The sequence below is a fragment of the Tamandua tetradactyla genome, chromosome 24 (genome assembly GCF_023851605.1).
Source record: "Tamandua tetradactyla isolate mTamTet1 chromosome 24, mTamTet1.pri, whole genome shotgun sequence".
In the NCBI taxonomy this organism is placed as follows: domain Eukaryota; kingdom Metazoa; phylum Chordata; class Mammalia; order Pilosa; family Myrmecophagidae; genus Tamandua; species Tamandua tetradactyla.
Window position 1 is genome coordinate 47,986,976 of NC_135350.1, and position 20,391 is coordinate 48,007,366.

General features: G+C 38.8%; 1 protein-coding gene and 1 pseudogene across 3 annotated transcripts in view; one reads left to right on the forward strand and one right to left on the reverse strand.

The window, feature by feature from the left end:
* The window catches only part of CFAP299 (cilia and flagella associated protein 299), an 857,410-nt gene extending 838,408 nt beyond the window's left edge, over nucleotides 1-19,002 (reverse strand). For all 3 annotated transcript variants that reach the window (XM_077143042.1, XM_077143040.1, XM_077143041.1), the window contains exon 1: nucleotides 18,840-19,002. In XM_077143042.1, coding sequence (XP_076999157.1) covers nucleotides 18,840-18,950 — 111 coding nt within the window. In that variant the 5' untranslated portion in view covers nucleotides 18,951-19,002. The remainder of the gene's footprint in view (nucleotides 1-18,839) is intronic.
* Nucleotides 14,869-17,079, forward strand: LOC143668323 (F-box only protein 34 pseudogene; annotated as a pseudogene).
* Nucleotides 19,003-20,391: the final 1,389 nt, after the last annotated feature.

A 20,391-nucleotide genomic window follows, 5' to 3' on the forward strand; every position in this document is an offset into this window, starting at 1 on the left:
GGAATGTTTGCTAAGATTCCCCTGTGAAGCCAATCTGATTCTGGGCTTTTCTTTGTAGGAAGATTTTTAATAACTGATTGAATCTCTTTACTTGTGATTGGTTTGTTGGGATTTTCTACTTCTTCCTGAGTCAGTGTAGGTTGCCTATGTGTCTCCAGGAATTTGTCCATTTCATCTAAGTTGTCTAGTTTGTTAGTGTATAGTTGTTCATAGTATCCTCTTAAGATTTATTTTATTTGTTCAGGGTCTCATTTCTGATTTGCATCCTCTCATTTTTCCTTTGTCAGCCTTGCTAGTGCCCCATCAACTTTATTGATTTTCTCAAGAACCAACTTTTGGTTTTATTGATTCTTTCTATTATTCTTTGGTTATCCCATTCATTTAACTCTGCTTTAATCTGTTATTCCTCTTCTTATATTTGGTTGGGGTCAGTTTGCTGTTCTTTCTCAAGTTTCTCCAGTGAGCTGTTAAGTCCTTAATTTTTGCTCTTTCTTGTTTTAAAATATAGGCATTTAGGGCAATAAATTTCTGCAGCACAGTCTTTGCCACATCCCATAGGTTCTCATATGCTGTGTTCTCATTTTAATTCGCCTCCAAATAGCTACTGATTTCTCTAGCAATTTCTTCTTTGACCCACCAGTTGTTTAAGAATGTGTAATTTAATCTCCATGTATTTGTGAAAGCTCTCATTCTTTGTGGTTACTGATAATCCAGTTTCACTCCATTGTGATCAGAGAAAGTGCTTCAAACAATTTCAATATCTTTAAATTAACAAAGACCTGCTTTGAGCCCCAGTGTTCTAGTCTGCTAGCTGCTGGAATGCAATATCCCAGAAACAGAATAGCTTTTAAAGAGAGGAATTTAATAAGTTGCTAGTTTACAGTTCTAAGGCCAAGAAAATGTCCCAATTATAAGTCTACAGAAATGTCCAATCAAAGGCATCCAGGGAAAGAAACCTTGGTTCAAGAAGGCCAATGAAGTTCAGGGTTTCTCTCTCAAGTGAAAAGGCAATGGCGAACACAGTCAGAGTTTCTCATCTGGAAAGGCACATGGTGAACACGGTCAGGGTTTCTCTCTCATCTGGAAGGGCACATGGTGAACACAGCATCATCTGCTAACTTATTCTCCTGGCTTCCTGTTTCATGAAGCTCCCTGGGAGGCATTTTCCTGGTGGACTCTGCTTTTCATGGCCATGTCATTCTGCTTTGCTTTCTCTGAATCACTCATTCTCCAAAATGTTTCCTCTTTTATGGGACTTCAGAAACTAATCAAGACCCACCTAAATGGGTGGAGACATGTTGTCACCTAATTCATCTTAATAACCACTCTTGATTAAATCACATCTCTAGGGAGATGATCTGATTACAGTTTCAAACATACAGTATTGAATAGGGATTATTCTGCTTTTATGAAATGGGATTTAGATTAAAACATGGCTTTTCTAGGGGACATACATCCTTTCAAACCAGCACATTCCACCCTCTGGACCCTAAAAAAGACATGTTTTCCCCATATACAAAATACATTCATTTCATAACAATATATTTAAACCATTTCAGTAGCAATATACATAAAATACAAAGCTAGAAACGTAGAAACTCCTATCAAAGTTAGTTACAGGCATGGTCTGTCCTAAGGCAAAATTATCCTCTGGCTTTGGACCTTTGGAAATTCATAACAAGTTATTTGCTGGCAGCATGCAAAGGAGGAACAGTCATAGGATACATATACACGCTTTCATAGGGAAGAAGGAATACAGGGGTCACCGGACCCATACAGTTTCGAAAACCGGCAGGGCAAAGTCCATTAGATTTCAAAGTCTGAGAATCATTTATCTTCAGGGCTTTAGAAAGCAGCAGTCCCACCCTTTCCAAAGGCCTACGCAGAGGCCTGCCTCTCTCCTAACGCAAGCTTGGAGGACATTGGGGAGACCACCTTTTTCTCAGCTCAACCCTCTCCAAGCATTGGGGCTGCACCCGGGATCTCTGCCATCTCCAGAGCATATGCCCAACCCCACCACGTGGTGGCAGCCTGGCTCTCCCCAAACCCCAAGGCATGTGCTTCACCGTCTTCAAGGCCTGAGGCGGCATGACTCTTCCACTGCAATGAGGTAGAAGGCCCATCCTCTGCCTTTGGGGCAAACTCACCCTCTCCATGGGCTTAGATGGGTCCACTCTCCTGGTCCGAGGCTTCCTGACTTCAGACCTCAGCCTCCATGATTTTGCTTCTGAAGTTATTTTTCCTCCAGTGTGTCCCTTCTCTAAATCCCCCAGTCCAGACTGGCAGCGGCTCCGTTTATACATGTCCCACAGCACTCTCTTTGGCTCTCTATGCAGTAGGTTTGTATCATGTCCATCAGACATAAGGAGTTTCCACAAATCCTTCCTGGATAACTCCATGTCCAATCCTGGCTTTCTCTGAAATGGCTGACTGGTTTCACATTTGGCCAAGACCTGATCTGGGGCACTATTCTCTGAAGTCTCCCTTTCTGAAAACCCAGAATTTTCCAGAACATCAATTTCTGGTTTCTTTGTACCTAAGAGTTCAGTTCTCAGCTTATCTCTTTCCTGTCGCATTTCACTATAAGCTGTGAGGAGAAACCAGACTGCACTTTCCACATTTAATTTGGAGATCTCTTCTGCTAAATATCCAAGTTCATGACTTTTAAAATCTGCCTTCCAGCCAAAGCCACTAGTCAATTTTGCCAGATTATCTGCCATTTTAAAATAAAGTTTGCGTTCCTTCCAGTCTATAGTAACACATGCTTCATTTCTGTCTAAGTCTTTAACAGAAGTGTCTTTAGAGTCCACATTTCTACCAACAGTCACTTAAAAGCATTCTAGGCCTTCTCTATCAAGCTTCTCACAACTCTTCCAGACTCTTCCCCTTATCCATTTAAAAAGCTATTCCAGCCTGTTTGGCATTTGCAACCCACAGCAGCAGCACCCCACTCCTGGTACGATAATCTGTTCTAGTCTGTTAGCTGCTGGAATGCAATATACCAGAAACAGAATGGCTTTTAAAGAAGGGAATTTAATAAGTTGTTAGTTTACAGTTCTAAGGCCAAGAAAATGTCCCAGTTAAAACAAGTCTATAAAAATGTCTAATCAAAGGCATCCAGGAAAAGATACCTTGGTTCAAGAAGGCCAATGAAGTTCAGGGTTTCTGTCTCAAGTGAGGAAGCACATCATGAACACAGTCAGTTTCTCATCTGGAAAGGCACATGGTGAACACGGTCAGGGTTCCTCTCTCATCTGGAAGGGCACATGGTAAACACAGCATCATCTGCTAGCTTCTTCTCCTGGCTTCCTGTTTCATGAAGCCCCCTGGGAGGCATTTTCCTTCTTCATCTCCAAAGGTTGCTGGCTGGTGGACTCTGCTTCTCATGGCCATGTCATTCTGCTTTGCTCTCTCTGAATCACTCATTCTCCAAAATGTTTCCTCTTTTATAGGACTTCAGAAACTAATCAAGACCCACCCAAATGGGTGGAGACATGTCATCACCTAATTCATCTTAACAACCACTCTTGATTAAATCATATCTCCAGGGAGATGATCTGATTACAGTTTCAAACATACAGTACTGAATAGGGATTATTCTGCCTTTATGATATAGGATTTAGATTAAAACATGACTTTTCTAGGGGACATACATTCATTCAAACCAGCACACCCAGCATATGCTCTATCCTGGAGAATGTTCTATGAGCACTAGAGAAGAATGTATATCATTTGTTTTGGGGGTGCAACAACCTATATATGTCAGTTAAGTCTAATTCACCTATCAAGTTGTTTAACTTCTCTATTTCCTTATTGATCCTCTGTTTCTTCTATCTATAGAGGAAAGTGGTGTATTGAAGTCTTCTACAATTATTATTGAAATATCTATCACTCCCTTCAGTTTTGCTAATGTCTGTCTCATGTACTTTGGAGCTCCTTGATTGGGAGCATAAACATTTGTGATTGTTATTTCTTCGTGGTGAATTGCCCTTTTTATTTATAGTGTCCTTCTTATGATGTCCTTCTTATGATGTCTTTATATTTAAAGTCTATTTTGTCTGATATTAGTATAGCTACTCCTGCTTTCTTTTGGTTACAACTTGTGTGGAAAATCTCCTTCCATCCTCCTACTTTCAATCTATTTGTATTCTTGCGTTTAAGATGAGTCTCTTGTAAGCAGCGTATAGCTGGATTATATTTCTTAATCCATCTGCGAATCTGTATCTTTTAATTGGTATGTTTAGTCCATTAACATTCAAAGTTATTACTGAAAAGACATTTCTTGAATCCTCCAACTTATCTTTTGGATTTTATTTGTCAGAGCTATATATTCATTTCCCTCTTTCTCTGTTTATCCTGTAAATTACCCTTACTGGTACTCTTCAGACTTCCCTCTCCTGTTTTTTTTTTTTTTTCAATTGGCAAAACTCCCTTTAATATTTCTTGCATGGCTAGTCTCTTGTTGACAAATTCTTTCAAAATTTGTTAGTCTGTGAAAATCTTAATCTCTCCCTCAGTTTATGAAGGACAATTTGGCTGGATATAGCATTCTTGGCTGGAGGTCTTTCTCTTTCAGGATCTTGAATATATCATACCACTGCCTTCTCGCTTCCATAGTGCCAGTTGAGTAGTCTGAACTCAGTCTTCTGTGGTTACCCTTGTATGTAGTAGATTGTTTTTCTCTTGCTGCTCAGGATTTTCTGTTTTTCTTCAACATTTAACAGACTGATTAGTATGTGTCTTGGGGAAGGCCTATTTGTATTTATTCTATTTAGAATTTGTTGAGTTTCTTTGATTTGAATACTTATATCCTTTATAAGGTTTAATCTGTCCAATCAGATTAAACCAATTATATCTTCAATTAATCTTCCTAGCCCTTTACTCTTCTCTTCTCCTTCTGGGACACCAATGGGTCTTATATCTGTGTGCTTTATTTTGTCCATCATTTCTTTGAGTTCCAATTCAAATTTTTCCATCTTTTTTGCCACTTATTGGTTTGAGTGTTTGCAATCAGTTGTCCTGTCCTCTAGTTTGCTTATTCTTACTTCTGCCTCTTCACATCTACTATTGTGTGTCTTAAGTATATTTTTTATTTGGTCTGCAGCATCTTTAATCTCTGTGATATCTGCTATTTTCCTATTTATTCTTTCAAATCCCTCTTTATGCTCTTCTAGTGCTTCTTGATCTCCTTTATGTCGTTAGCTATCCCACTTATTTTATTCAGTCGAGTTATCTTAACATCTTTGATTAGTTGTTCCAAAGTCTGTGTCTCTTCTGGTGTTTTAATTTGGTCATTAGACTGAGCTATATCTGTCTGCATCATGATATGGTTAGTGATCTTCTGTTGCTTATGAAGCATGTAAATATCTTGATAGGTTTACTTTGGAAGTTGATTTCCTTCAGTAGTCTAAAGTTTTGCATTTGATGGACGTGGAGCAGAATGAGGGGGGAGCAAGGCAGGGCACAATAGTGCAGTGATGTATTGCAGCACAGGTATAGGCACAGGTTATGGTGGTGCCTGTGAGCATGGGGTGCAGTTTCAGGGTTGTGAAGGTGCAGTACAGCAGACAAGGTATGGGGTGAAGCTCAGGCAGAACTTGGAGCACAGGAGCAGGGTGCAGCATGGGGGACACAGAGGTAGAATGTGGTGGGAGGTGGATGGGGAGGCTGTGCGTATGCATGGGGACTGGTGTGCAGGTAGGATGTGGGTGGGCATGTGGACTTAGGGGCTGTGGGTATCAGAGCATAAGATAGGTCACACAGAAGTTGGGGAATGGGGGAACAGAGTGCGGCATGTTCTTGTGCAGGGGGAGGGGTCCAGAGGGCCCTGGATGCAGATGTGAGAGTGTGTAAGTGCTGGCACAGGCTACTGGGATTCCGGGACATGGGTCTTGGGAGTGGGGGGGTTGGTGCTGGGCAGGCAGTGCCCTGGCATGGTGGAGGAGGTTGGAGAAGATGCGCATGCTAGTGCAGGGCAGTGTTCATTTAGCACAGATTCGCCCATGAACACCTGCCAGTTGTGGGAGCAGGGCACTTGAGCCAGGGGGTGGAGCAAGTGTGCATGTTTGTGGGACAGGGGCTCGGGTGCAAGTGTCAAGAAGTCAGTGGACAAATATGTGGGAACCCAGCTGGGGGGAGGATGTGGCTGCATGGGTGCACAGGTCTGAGGGGCGGGGCCCTGGAGTGCACTGTCAAGGGGGCGGGGCTTTTGTGTATGCATGCACAGAGTTCAGGGGCAACAAGCTGTGGCTGCACCTGTGTGGGCTGGGAGCAGATGTGGCCCAGCTACGCAGGTCAGCTCTTGCCCAAAGCTGAAGGGCGTGACTTGGGTGCAGGCACATGCATGGGTGTTCATCAAATATGTAGTTTCAGATTTCTTTTGTTGTTCCTAAAGTTTTCTTGAATTATAGTTTATTATTATTGTAATTTATTCTGTTCCCTTGCCCTGATTTACTTCTTCAGGGACTACTGGGTTAGGTTGTCTTTCTATCTTCAGTAACTGTCAGTTTTTCTTTAATCTTTTTCTTTCTCTTTCTTCATTTTCTTTTATTTTTTAAAATGTTTCCCTTTTTTAGCTTCTATTTCTTTAAGATACTATCTCTTGTGCTTATTCATTCTTGTGTTTTCTCTAGTTTAGTTTTTCTTTTTGAAGTTGTTTTTCAATTGTTCCTAATTCATTCCTGAGTTCTCTCACCTCATTTCTGAATTATTTCACATATATTCATATGTATATAATTTTTAATATATTTTAGTTTATATTCAAATAGGAAGACAAAGTCCTCCTCCATTCTGTAAGCATGTCTTTATGACATGCTTTTATTGTACATAAGGATGTTACTCTTTTCCTTCTCGTTTTCTTACAATTTTGAATGTATTTTGACTTTAATGCTTTTTACATACTCAATTTCACTACTTCTGAATTTTTAGAAGATGTGGCTCACAGAAATTTTTTCTTATTTTGTTTTCATAGTATTAAAAAAATACGGCACTTGTTTTCTGAGATTTCCTTCTTTTTCATCTCCTTCATTCTTATCTGTACCTTCTTCTTTCAAGTTTCAATTTCAAATTTGAAATCTGCTCATTTTTTATTGTATTCCTAATCACTTCTCCACAGAATAGAGCAATGCCCAAAAGTGAGCCATGGGCGGTAGTTTTATGAGTTTAAAAAGGTTCCTTCAGAACTTTTGAACTCACCTCTCCTAGTTTCCGCTGCTCTTCTTAAATTGAACCTTTGCACTTTCATATAATATCTTCTCTCTATTTGAGGATTATCCTGATCATTGGTCCTTGAGTTGCCCATTGTTTTCTCCCACACAGAGGATGATACCTTATAGGTGCTATGACTTTTGGTGGTTTGTCCCTATCAGCTTTTATTTTGGGATTCATGAGAACAACTTTCACCTAGTTTTGTGAAATGTCATTCGGGGGGGTTTAGTTGTGCTCTCCAACTATGTCTTGCTTTTGGGTCACCCTATTCTTCTGTTTTGTTTCCCCCTACCCCTCTGACCTCTGATTCTCATTATTCTTTTTGAGTACCTCTTCCACTTCCATGCCAGAAGTAACAGGTGTTCTTCAGTATTTTTTTCTAAGCCCCTGTTCTTGTCTCACTTTACACACTCTCCTTGGGAATTCTCCAAGATTCTACTCTTGTTATTGAGATCAATACGAATAAAAGTTGAATGGATTGTAATATAAACATACAAAATATAAGTTTAGGGAATTGTTTGTTTGACAGATAATTGAGATACTGAAGAGGATATTAGGCTCATAACATTTTAATTTTATAACTATCATATAGTTTTAGAAGTATTGGAGATGCACAAGTCTTGCTTCAGTTTCATTGCTGATTAACAGAATTCACATCTGTGAGGAAACTAGGTATTTTTACTTAGGCAAGAAATCTGCTTAATGACAAATAAGGACCCTCCTTGTCATGGTCAGTTTCATGTGTCAACTTGGCCAAGTGGTGGTACCTGTTTGTCTGGTTGGGCAAGTGTTAGCCTGTCTGTTGCAATGAGGACATTTCATAGAATTAGATTATGATCACGTCAGCTGCATCCACAGCTCATTCCATTTGTAATCAGCCAAGGGGAGTGTCTTCTGCAATGAGTGATGCTTAATCTAATCAGTGGAAGCCTTTTAAGGAGGATTCAGAAGAGACAGGCTCTCTTCCTGTTTTGGCTGGTGAGCCTCTCCTCTGGAGTTCATCCAGACCTTCCTTTGGAATCATCGGTTTCACAGCCTGCGCTGCGGATTTTGGACTCTGCCTTCCTGCGGTCATGTGAGACGATTATAAATTTTATATTTGCTAGTGTTCCCTGTTGATTCTGTTTCTCTAGAGAACCCTAACTAATACACTCCTTAAAGCTGAGAGCAGTTAATAAATGCTAAATTTGATTTCTATTGAACAAATAAAAGACTGTAGCAGATACTAAAATATATGAAGCTATTTCATAGGGAATAGCATTTACTCTGCACTTTGATGCAATAAATAAAGTAAAAAACAAAGTGGTTGTTTGTTGGTTGGCTTATTGTACAATTAAGATATGTTATGTTACTACATTTTTCCTAGATCCTCCCTCATTCAATACCTGTGAAGTAATTTAAAGGTATACCCCAAAGGCTTAATTTGTCTTGTTTATTTATTTCTATTTTCTAAATAATTGGATAATAATTCTCCAAGTAAAACTTTATGTTGATAATCTCTGTAAATAGTTTGGCCATGATTGGGATTCATCAGTCAGGGAAATTTTTAAATAATTCTAAGAACACCACTTGATCTTTTAACTGAGAAAAGCAATCCAACTAGGAATTTTCCTTTTTTAGTGGTTACAGACAGCTATTGAGATGAAAGGACTGTGTTCATTTAACCTGACACAATTACTGAGAAAGAACCTAAAAAATCATAGTACAATAATTTGACTAACTTTTTAAATATTTGTTTATTGATTTAGGGGATTGGTTTAATTAGGTAAGATGTTACTAACTTTCAGAACTAACACTGTTATTTGATCAGCAGAGATAAATGGAGTTGTTAATACTGGGTATATTTCATTTAATGTTTTACAAGTATATAGTAAAATGAGCAAAATAAAATGGGCATCGAAAGGAAGAGTCTCCCTACCCTCCTTAACTGTCTTACACCTCCTCAGCTCTTCAAATAGTTAACTATTGTCACACTTGATTTTCTTTCCATGTTTTTCTTCATTCCTCAACAAGTATCATATCAACGGTTTTGTAGTTATTATACTTACATACTACTTATGTACTTAGAGTGGCCCAAGGTGTTGAATGATAATATATAGACCAGGGTGTTGGTAAGCAATAGATGGAAAACTCAAAAAGGGTGACTAAAGGAAACAAAAACACTTTCACAAGACATTTGGCAAAATCCAGCGTCCTTTCTTGATAAGAACACTTAGAAAAGTAGGAATATAAGAAAACTTCCTTAACATGATAAAAAGCATATTTTAGTTTCCTAGGCTGCTCCAGGAAATACCATGAAACAGATCGACTTAAACAATGGGAATTCATTGGCTTACAGTTTTGAGAGCATGAAAATATCTAAATCAAGGTGTCCTCAAGGAAATGTTTTCTTCCCAAAAACCAGCTGCCAGTAATCCTTGGCTTTTCTGCTGCATGGGAAGGCATGTGTTGATGTCTCCTGGTCTCTCCATTCTCTTCTAGGTTTCATTGATTTCAGCTTCTTGCTTCCATGCTATACTAAATTCATCTATAATGGACTCCAGTAATAGGATTAAGACCTATCCTGAATGGGGGGAGGGGGAGGGTCATACCTTAACTGAAGTAGTCCCATCAAAAGGTCCTACTTACACAGGTTTACACCTATGGGAATGGATTATATTTAAGGACATTTTATTCCAGTATACATACAGCTTCAAACCACCACAGCATGTATGAAAAACCCTGCCAACATTCTACTTAACAGTGAAAGACTGAAAGCTTTCCCTCTAATGCCAGGAACAAGACTAGGATGCCCTTTGTCACTACTGTTATTCAACACTGTACTGAAAGTTCTAGCCAGATCAGTTAGGCAAGAAAAAGAACTACAAGGAATCCAAATTGGAAAAGAAGTACAACTTTCCCTACTTGTAGATGACACCATCCTATATATATAGAAAAAGCCACCACAAATCTATTAAAGCTAATAAGTTAATTCAGCAAAGTGGTGAATAATAAGATCAGCCTGCAAAAACAGCAGTTTTCCTATACATAGAAACACATATATGGTAATGAACAATCTGAATTGAAAGCAAGAAAAAAATCTGTTTACAATAGCAACTAAAAGAAACAAATATCTAGGAATAATCCTAACCAAGGATGTAAAGAACGTGTACATGAAAACTACAAAATATTGCTGAAAGAACTCAAAGAAGATCTCAATAAATGGAAGGATTTTACATGGTAATCAACTGGAAGACTATTTATTGTTAAGGTGTCAATTCCACCTAAAGCTATTTACAGATTCAAAGCAATTCTAATCAAAATTCCAATAGCCTTCTTGCAAAAATCAAAAGCCAATGATCAAATTTATATGGAAGGATATGTGGCATGGAATATCCAAAAATATCTTGAAAAAGAAGAATGAAGTTGGAGGACTCACATTTCTTGACTTTGAAACTTATTACAAAGCTACAGTGGTCAAAACAGCATGGCACTGGCACCAGGGTAGAAAAATAAACCAATGGAATAGAATTAAGATTTCAGAAAGAAACCCTCACATCTATGGCCAATTGATTTTTGATAAGGGTGCCAAGTCCATTGAACTAGGAAAGACTGTTTCTTCAATAAATGGTACTGGAAGAATATCAAGCAAAAAAATGAAAGAGGACCTCTATCTCACACCATATAAAAATTTAACTCAGAGTGGATCAAAACCAAAAAGTAAGAACCAAAACTACAAAACTCCTAGAAGAAAACATAAGAAGTATCTTCAGGACAGAGTATTAGGCAACTGTGTCTTAAACTTTACACCCAAAGCAGAACAACAAGAGAAAAATATAAACAGGACCCCCCATTAAAATTAAAAACTTTTATTCATCAAAGGATTCTATCACAAAAGTTAAAAGACAACCTACTCAATGGGAGAAAATATTTGGAATCCATATATCTGTAAACGTTTAAACTCAGAAACTATAAAGAAATCCTACAATTCAACAATAAAAAGACAAACAATGCAATTTAAAAAAATAGACTAAAGATTGAATGGATATTTCTCTAAAGAGGATATACAAATGGCTAAAATGCACATGAAAAGATGCTTAATATCATTAGCTATTAGGAAAATGCAAATTAAAACCATAATGCATATTGTTTCACATCCACTAGAATTACCATTATTCAAAATAAAAAGAAAATTACACATGTTGGAGAGGATGTCGAGAAATAGAAACATTTAGTCATTGCTGATGGGAATGTAAAATGGTGCAACCACTTTGGAAGACAGTCTAATGGTTCCTCATAAAGAATTACTATATGACCTGGCAATCCCACTACAAGGTATACCCAAAAGAATTGAAAACAGGGACTTGAACAGATATTTGCACAACAATATTCACAGTGGCATTATTCACAATTGACAAAAGATAGAAGTATCCCAAATGTCCTTCAACCGATGAATGGATAAACAAAATGTGGTATAGATGTAAAATGGAATATTACTCAGCAATAAAAAGGAACGATGTTCTGATTCACATAGCAACATGGGTGAACACTGAAGACATCATGTTTGCTAAAATAAGCTAGAGAACAAAAGGACAAATATTGTACAATTTCACTGAGGTGAAGTAATTAGAATAAGCAAACTCATAGTGTCAGAATCTAGTATATAGGTTAGTAGGGGCTGGTTGGCGGTAAGGAATGGGAAGTTAGTGCTTAAACTGTACAAAATTTCTGTTGGGATTGATTGTAAAGTTTTGGTAACGGATGGTGGTGATGGTAGCACAACACGGTTAATGTAATTAATAGCACTGAATTATACATTTGAATGTGGTTAAAAGAGGAAATTTTAACTCATATATATATTACTAGAATAAAAATCAAAAGGAAAAATGTAGGACTGTACAAAACAGTGAAACCTATTTTTAAACCTATAACTAATAATATAGTTAAAACATCCTCTCATGAATTGTAACACACGTACCTCACTAATCAAGGTGTTAGTAATAGGGTGATATGTGGGAACTCTGTATGTTATATATCTTATGCGTGTTATTTCTGTAAACCTCTAGTTTTTTAAACAAAAAAATTAATTAAAAATATCTCTATAAAAATAAATCATATAAATTATATATATAATATATAATATAATAAATATATGTATATATCACTATTTACAAAGATAATGGCAGGATTAACTGAAACCAATAGGGGATGGTGAAGTATCCAGGGCTAGTAATAATGGGAAGCCATTAACAATCACTAGGCCTAAAGGGGATAGAGGAAAAAGCAGTTTCTAGAACAGAGGTTGTTCTGGTTTGCTAAAGGTGCTGGAATGCAATATACAAGAAACAGGTTGGCTTTTTCAAAGGGGATTTATTAGGTTATAAATTTACAAATTTACATAAAAATGTCCAAACTAAGTCATAAACAAGAGGATACCTTGTTGAAAGGCTAATGGCATCAAGGGTTCTTCTGTCACATGGGAAGGTACAGTGCAACATTTGCTGGACCTTCTCTCCTGGATTGGTTTCAAAAAGACTCTCTCAGCTCCTGTGGGTACTTCAGGCTTCTCCTGGGGCATGTGCTTTCACTCTTAGCTTCTTTTGGTTCTCAGCTCTCTCCAAAATGTCTCTCCCTTAAAGGACTCCAGCAAGCAGATGAAGACCCACCTTGAATGTGCAGGACAACATCTTCATGGAAACGATCTAAACAAAAGGTCCCATCCAGAATGGGTGGGTCACCTCTTCATGGAAACAACCTAATCAAAAACCACCCAACAATAGGTCTGGCCACACAAGACTGGATTAAAAGAGCAGAGCATTTTCTGGGGTACATAACAGTTTCAAACCAGCACTCTGGGCAGAGTTGAAACCGCCATGACCAGTGCACTAGGGCTGCCAGAACTTGGAAAGATTGCTTTAGCAGTGGAATGAGAAGTTGGCAAACCTAAGGAATGCAGTCACTTCCAAACCATAGTCAACAGGGAGTAAGTTATTTGACCTCTTTCTTCCAGTCCTGTGATCTTCTGCTGGTATCTCCTATTTTGCCCAAACCAACCCCAAACCAAAGGGGCCATGTTAACACTAACCACAGAGGTCAGCTTCCAGAGGCACAGAGCAGGATGGAAGAGGGGAGAGTAGAAATCTGGAATAGACAGTAAGACTGTTTCACGTGAAAGTTATTGGTAATAACTTATTACGGGAATAAATTTATAACTTTCTGCAGTAGAGTAATATACTATACTATACTACACAATAATACACTACACAATAAAGTACCTGGACAGTACATTGTTATAAAATGTTCGCTGAATAAATGAATCTGAGGTAAAGACTGGAAATGAGTCTTAAATTCTTAGCAATTAAGGCTATATCTATCACAGAAGGTCCTTGGTGAAGGATTATTAAATTAAAAAGTGGTTGGAAGAAATCTTGGATGCACGGATGGAAGGATGAATGTGTAGATGACTCATAGAATTGTACATAATAAAGAGCTTTGGACAAAATCTAGTCAGCATCCTAATTTTGTATGTGAACAAATGGAGTTTTTAATTCATTAAAAATGTAACATTGCGTACTTAGAAACCAAATATCACAACTCCAGGCTCTTCCACAACTACAATATGCTACCTCTTATTTGTCACTAAAAATTCGCTCCAATCAAAGCAAAGTCCATTTTGGGTGCCCATAACAGAAAAAAAAAAAAAAAAAGAGCAAGTAATTCAGGGGAGTCCATTTGTCTCCATGTGACACTTAACTTGTATACACAAAAAATATTCGAGAATATTGGTACCCAAAGAATAATGGCACTTTTTAATTTTCATTACTCAAACCAATAATACATAGACTTGCCTTAATATCATTCATCTAAATCTTATTTTTATGAAAGTACAATAAGAATAAGCTTAGTCAATGCCAGATATTAAAATAATTTTTTCCTTATCCTTCTCCAAATCACCATCTTCCATTTGGGAGACCTTTAAAGTTCTAATTGATAATACACAAAATATATTAATTTCTCACCCCTAATTACATTGGTGTTTTAAGTTCCCTGCCTTAAAAAAAAACTGAAACTGGGGGTGCAAGTGTAGTTCAGTGGTAGAATTTTCACCCCTGCCATGCAGAAGACCCAGGTTCGATTCCCGGCCCATGCACTTCCCATAAAAGCAAACAAACAAAAGAAACCAACAAAAACAGACAAACAAATAAAAAATTCACAAATGGTGCTGCAACAACGGGATACTCACATGGGAAAAAGAATGAAATATGACCCTGCCATACAGCATGCAAAAAAAAAAAAAAAAAACTGAAACCTTTTTTATTGATACTAGTCTTAAGCATGGCAACAAGTGCTACATCTGCTATAAAGATGATTTTATTCTATTCAGATGTTTACTGGCTATTTTTCATTTTTATTTATTTAAAAGTTCAATTATCAAACATTGTTTAGAAACATTGGGTTCATTCTCCCCACCACCCCACCACCCCATTTCACTGACTTATGTGCAAGGCATAAAATTCACTTTCATAATTTTATACATATTGTATAAATATTAGAAAGCCTCCACCTGCCATACTGAGTGCTCAATGGGCTTCAGCAGTGGAAAGCAAGCCAGGCCTCCTACCGCCACAGTACCAGGATGATGCAGCCCCTGGACTGGCCCCAGGTGGGGCAGGAGCACAGGTCAATCCTAAGAGGAGACTGACGGTTAAGGTTAGAAGACAAACCTTCTACCTGTAAACACTTCATGGTGAACTTACTAAAAAGAAGAAAAGCCCTGTGTTATGCACCTAAAGCCACACTGGAAACTCCAGAAGAAAGAATGACCTCTAGAAATCAGCAGGGAGGCTCTGAGAACTCCTAGGAGCCACCACATGGGGTATAAGAGATGAAAACTGCAGAACTAGCTACATGAAAATAAGCATCTTTCCTCCAACCTTTCTTAGTAAAGCCTCATCTTGAAAGCCTTTTGGAATCCTCTCTCCAAATGTTCTGTGCAACATGAGTGGGAAGAGTCCTGCAGAGAGCAGCTTGAGCGTTAAAACCAAAAAGAACGCACCACCTAAGATAATCCAGCAGGGTGTAGAAGGAGAAGGGCCACTGGATATCTGGGCTGTTGTGAAACCAGGAAGTACCAAGGGGAAAATTGCATTCTTTGCAGCCCCCCAGTGTAGCAACAGGATAGAATCTAACAAACAAAGAGTTCTTGGGATATTGATGGGAGAGCTACTAAAAGAAGGAAGAAATCAGGAGATCTTAAAAAAGCCAACATACAGTTAGAAAAGATGAGGGAAGTCAACAGCAGGTGCTACCAGCGTGAGCTTTTTGCATGTGGCATTGCACACTGCTCTGTGCATTATGTGACTGACGGTGGCGACGCAGCCTATGCAGGAAGACCTCTATTGGTCATACAGATGGCAGCCTTCCTTGAGCTCTGCTAGACAGTTGTGCAAAAAGCTGCACAAATTCATCTGCTATTGTGAGGTTTTCTGGGCAATCCAGAGGTGTCCCTCCAGCTTCTGAGCTCTTTTTTACCCCAGGAACCTGTGAAGAACCCACGGAGAAGTGAAATCTTGAGGTTGGTGAACCAGAGTGAGCCGGCCCAGGTCCTTGACATGGTAGCCAAACTGGAGTCACAGCGTCTGAAACAACAGAACCAGCATGAGCCTGGGAGCCTCTGGAGGAATAACAGCTTCTGTCTGAATGTGGGCTGGGTGTTGTTTGCAAATGGCACTCAGGCTGATGAAAGTAAAACAAAAAACGGTGACTTGGAGGCACTTGACACTCAAATGAATCCCATGGGGTCTGTATCTGTGGACTGTAGCCCCTCAAGAGCTGACCACTCTTCTCCTAAAGCGGACCAGGCCTGGAACAGTGCTTCTCACAGCTCTCCTTCATTACCAGCAGATAGGAATTTCCATATGGACAGTGCAGAATTTGCCAGGTGAGCAAATTGACATGAAAAACAGCAATAACTGTGTTGTGGAAATGACAGAGGAACTTGTTGGGTTGCTTTTTCCTCTTCAGACCTGTCCCCAAGCCACTGAATTGCCCACAAATGTTGATGCTTTTAAAAGCAGAGATCTTGTGCTGCTTACTAGCCAAAATCCTGATCAAAGAAGAAAAGAATCTTTGTGCATCAACATCACTGTGTCCAAGGTCGGGAAAGACAAGCCTTCTAGTTTAAACCCCTGTGACGACCCACTTCCAAGGATATTATTTTTGCCACCTAATAAGTGCCAATTTGTTCCTAGTTGAAGAAAGCACAACAAAAGAGTCTTCAGAGGACAGCCAGCTTGAAGATGCTGCTGAGGCTGAGAGTGTATCTGAAGAAAAAACATTTCAGCTGAACCACTTGTCCTCCAATCTTCTGTGGAAAGTACATTACCAGTTCTTGAGACACCCAGTTGGAAGAAGGAACTGTCTCAAAACTTTCTGGAGACTAGGTTTAGAATTCAGCAGCTTTTGGAACTTCAGCAGTACATGGCCATTTTGTCCCACCACATTATGGTGAAACTCTTTAGGTTACTTCCCACCAAGAGTTTAGTGGATCATAAATGTACCTGCTGCTATTTTAAGTTCATCATTGAATACTACAACATCAAGACAGCAGATTCTTGCTGGGTTTGAGTTCCACACTATAGAGAGCATCCTTGCAAGCAGGGCAAGAAAAAACATGTGAAAGGGTACAAGTCCCTGTGCCAGTGGCACCCCAAATCTTATTGCCAAGCATTGCCCTATGGGCCAGGATATTAGATGTGCTGCCATCGGTCTCATAAAGGCTTCCCCAGTTGTAAGCCGGAGCTTCATGACAATCACTGGATCCCTGCCTGCCACAGCTTTAAATGGAGAATCCATAAGAAAGCATAAGGGACTGAAACTGAAGAGGAATATTAAAGTCTATGTGAAAGGCAACCAAAGAAAAAAACTGATTTTTAAAGCTGCAAACATACTACCCAGATATACCGTTCAAATGAGTGTTGCCTCACAGAGTCATCAGTCACTCTAGGAAAATCTTACTCCACTAGGACTGTACGAGCTGTACAAGAAAAGTGGTCTTATTTTTCTATAGTGGTACCTCACATTTGATCCAGGGTGGCATTCAAGTCTAATTTACTTGGCTGCGAATAACTATGCCTGTTTTCTTAAAAAAAAAAAAAATCAAATCTATTCTCAAAGGATGAAGATTTGCACCCCATGGAGAACAGTCGGAGGAGTACACTGCAGACTCTGCAAGCACTCCCCAGAATAGGTGCCAGAAACGTTTCCAGCATTGGCACCACATTTGAGATGAGCAAATAGTGCTCAGTGAACCACACAGCAGCTCTCTTAAATGAAAAGTTTGTTTGAAAAGGAAAAGTCAGGCACCTTACTTTAGACCTTATACGTTTGCTCCTGTAAGAGTGATGTCTGTGGTCAAAAATGAATTTCATGCCCCGTGGTGTTTACAGTGTATATAACTGTTGTCTGTTCATAGGACTATGGAAACTGCACATTAAACATGAGTGCCTTTACCTTTAGATAAGTGTTTTTGGCCCTCTGTAAATGATACTATTAAAAAATTCATTTGTATATAATGGACAACTGACTGAACAACATAATCACTACAATGCAGCTAAAATAGCGTTGTGGCTATAATGGTGTGTTTTTTTATTGTCCTGTCTCAAATTTGTACATCCTGTATAAAATATAAATGTTTTCCAAGTAAACCATGAATGTTTCCTGTATAATATATGAATATTTCTGAAAAGAGACAATAAATAGTTAAGAGGCTAACTTGTTCAAAGGATACCAAATATTGGTTTAACTGGACAACCTTAAAATTAGCATAGAGAAAAATCCTTTGTTATATTTTAGTGATCTACCAAGAATGAGAATGTCATATATAGGCAGATTATAAAATCCTTGTCTACTTTAATCATTCTTTCTGGTTACAAACTTTTTTTAACTTCAGTAAAAGCATACATCTTAAAAGATACATATATATTAGCAAGCTTATTTTTATACCTGGGAGATATGCTAGAAATATCACCTAGATTTTTTTTAACAGATTATTCCAGAAAGATCAAATTATTTGTCCAAGATCACATAATATGTCCGTGGCAGAGAAAGGAGTAGAATTTGACTTTTCCATTTCCCTAAAACGGTTTTCATATCTAGCATATGAATATGTTTTGGAAGATAAAGGACCCTTCAAACTTCAAAATCCATAATTTACGTTAAACCTCACTATAACAAGGATACTGCCCTTTGATACAGTTCTTTATTATGAATCGGCGGAATTACATCGCAGGGGAGAAAGCTCAGCAGGCCTCTCAGCCCAGTGGTGGAGCCCAGAAGAACAGGTTTGAAAGGAGAGTGAGTTGGGAATGGGAAGGCGAGGCAAAGACACAGAAACTGAGGACACCTCAGGGTGTCTGAGTGTGTGAATGCGCCCCTGTGTTTTTGCGCCGGATAGTACAAGGGGCCCAAGCTCGGCCCGGACTGGGACAGCAAGGAGTGGGGGACCTGGCGATTCACTTCCCCGACTGAGCGCCGCCGACCCTAGACCAGACGCCGCATACTGGCGCTGTCAACCGCCAGGGGGCGCACGCCGCACAACTCCGGGACAGGGTGAGGGACTGAGGGGCGAGACGCGGAGTAGGAGCCGCCCTTACCTCCAGATAGTACAAGTCGACTGTAGTGATTTGCGAGTCGAGGAAATCTTCATAGGTGTTGAACTGAGTGACTATATTGTCCACAGAGGTTAGGCCTTCTTCCTGATCCATTGCGGTAGTCTGGGACGCGGCGGCCCTAGCAACCGAGGCACGAGGAGGCTCCACCCACTTCGTTCCTGCCAATCAATTGGAGGCCGGCGGCGCCTTGGGCGTTAACCCCGCCCAGTGTTTTCATAGAGTTTCAAGCTTCTGCCTAACTCCTGGAAGCTCCGGGTCAAATTACCCACCCCCAATTTTTTAGTGAAGTATGTGGAGCAACGGGGCAAACTGCAAGCCAGAGTTTAAAATTACGTACTTCCAGAGTATTTAGACAAAATATTGTGGATCAGCGTTCTCAATCTCATTCTAAAACAATGTTATGCAGCACAAAAATACCGAAGTCTGTTCTCAGGCAACTGAAGGTCCATATCTGCAAGGGTACGTGTATCACAGTAGAGGTCTATGAAAATGGTTTTGTGACCAAGTGCAATAACAAAATATAAACGATTTTGTCACATTATTTTTAAATACTATCTTGTGGGTGAATCATTGCTAATGTTTGAGTATGAGGAAAAGTATCAAAATTTGTGAATTTTCTAAAGGAAACATAGTCAAGAAAAATATCTTTAAAGACTTCTTTTGGTCCCAAGTACTTGCTTTCTTTTTTTTTTTTTTTTTAACTTTTTAAATTTCAGTAAGCATACAGTGAAAACCTTGCCTTGTTGAAGCTGCCTCTTAAAGGGTGAAATATATGTGGAAACTTAAAAAGAAAATGTTTTTACTACAGACTTATTTTTGTGTTCTTTTACAACATAGCTTCACATTTTTTAAACGGGTTGAAAATAATCCAACATGGCAGCTCGCAAAACTTTTCAGAACCCATTTCTGAATTTTAACATTTTACAAATCACTTTTGGAAATTAACACCTATATAATGAGTATATTTGGAAATGCATTAAAAGACAATTTTGAACATTATTTTTATATTAATCATAGAAGCTGGGAGAAGAGAAAGAAGCGAGAGAGAAACCCAGAACACTGATAACATAATAAACTGATCCAGCAGATGAAGAATCATTTATTGAATGCTCCCTGCATACCAGGCACCATCTTAAATGCTACTCATGGACTGACTCATTAACTAGTATCAGTGTTAAAATTAACAACCATCAGCAAAATGACATCATCTAATATCTAAAAAAATAAGGGAATTGTAAACTCAAATAGTCCAATAGAGAATAAACTCATGTGACTTAACATCCCAGCTTGTGGGGACATAGTTCTCAGCATTTTCTGTTATTTAGAGAATTCTGTCATTCTCTCCTGAAAGAGGCATTATTCTGGGTGAATTGAGCACAAGAAAAGGTTTAGAAAAGATTCAGTCATGTACTATGTATAGATAATAAAAGTATTTCTTTTAGTACAATAATAATAGCTAATATTTGTTAAGTCCTTATCATGTGTCAGCCCTATACTAAGTACTTTATGTGTATTATTTAATTTAATCATCACA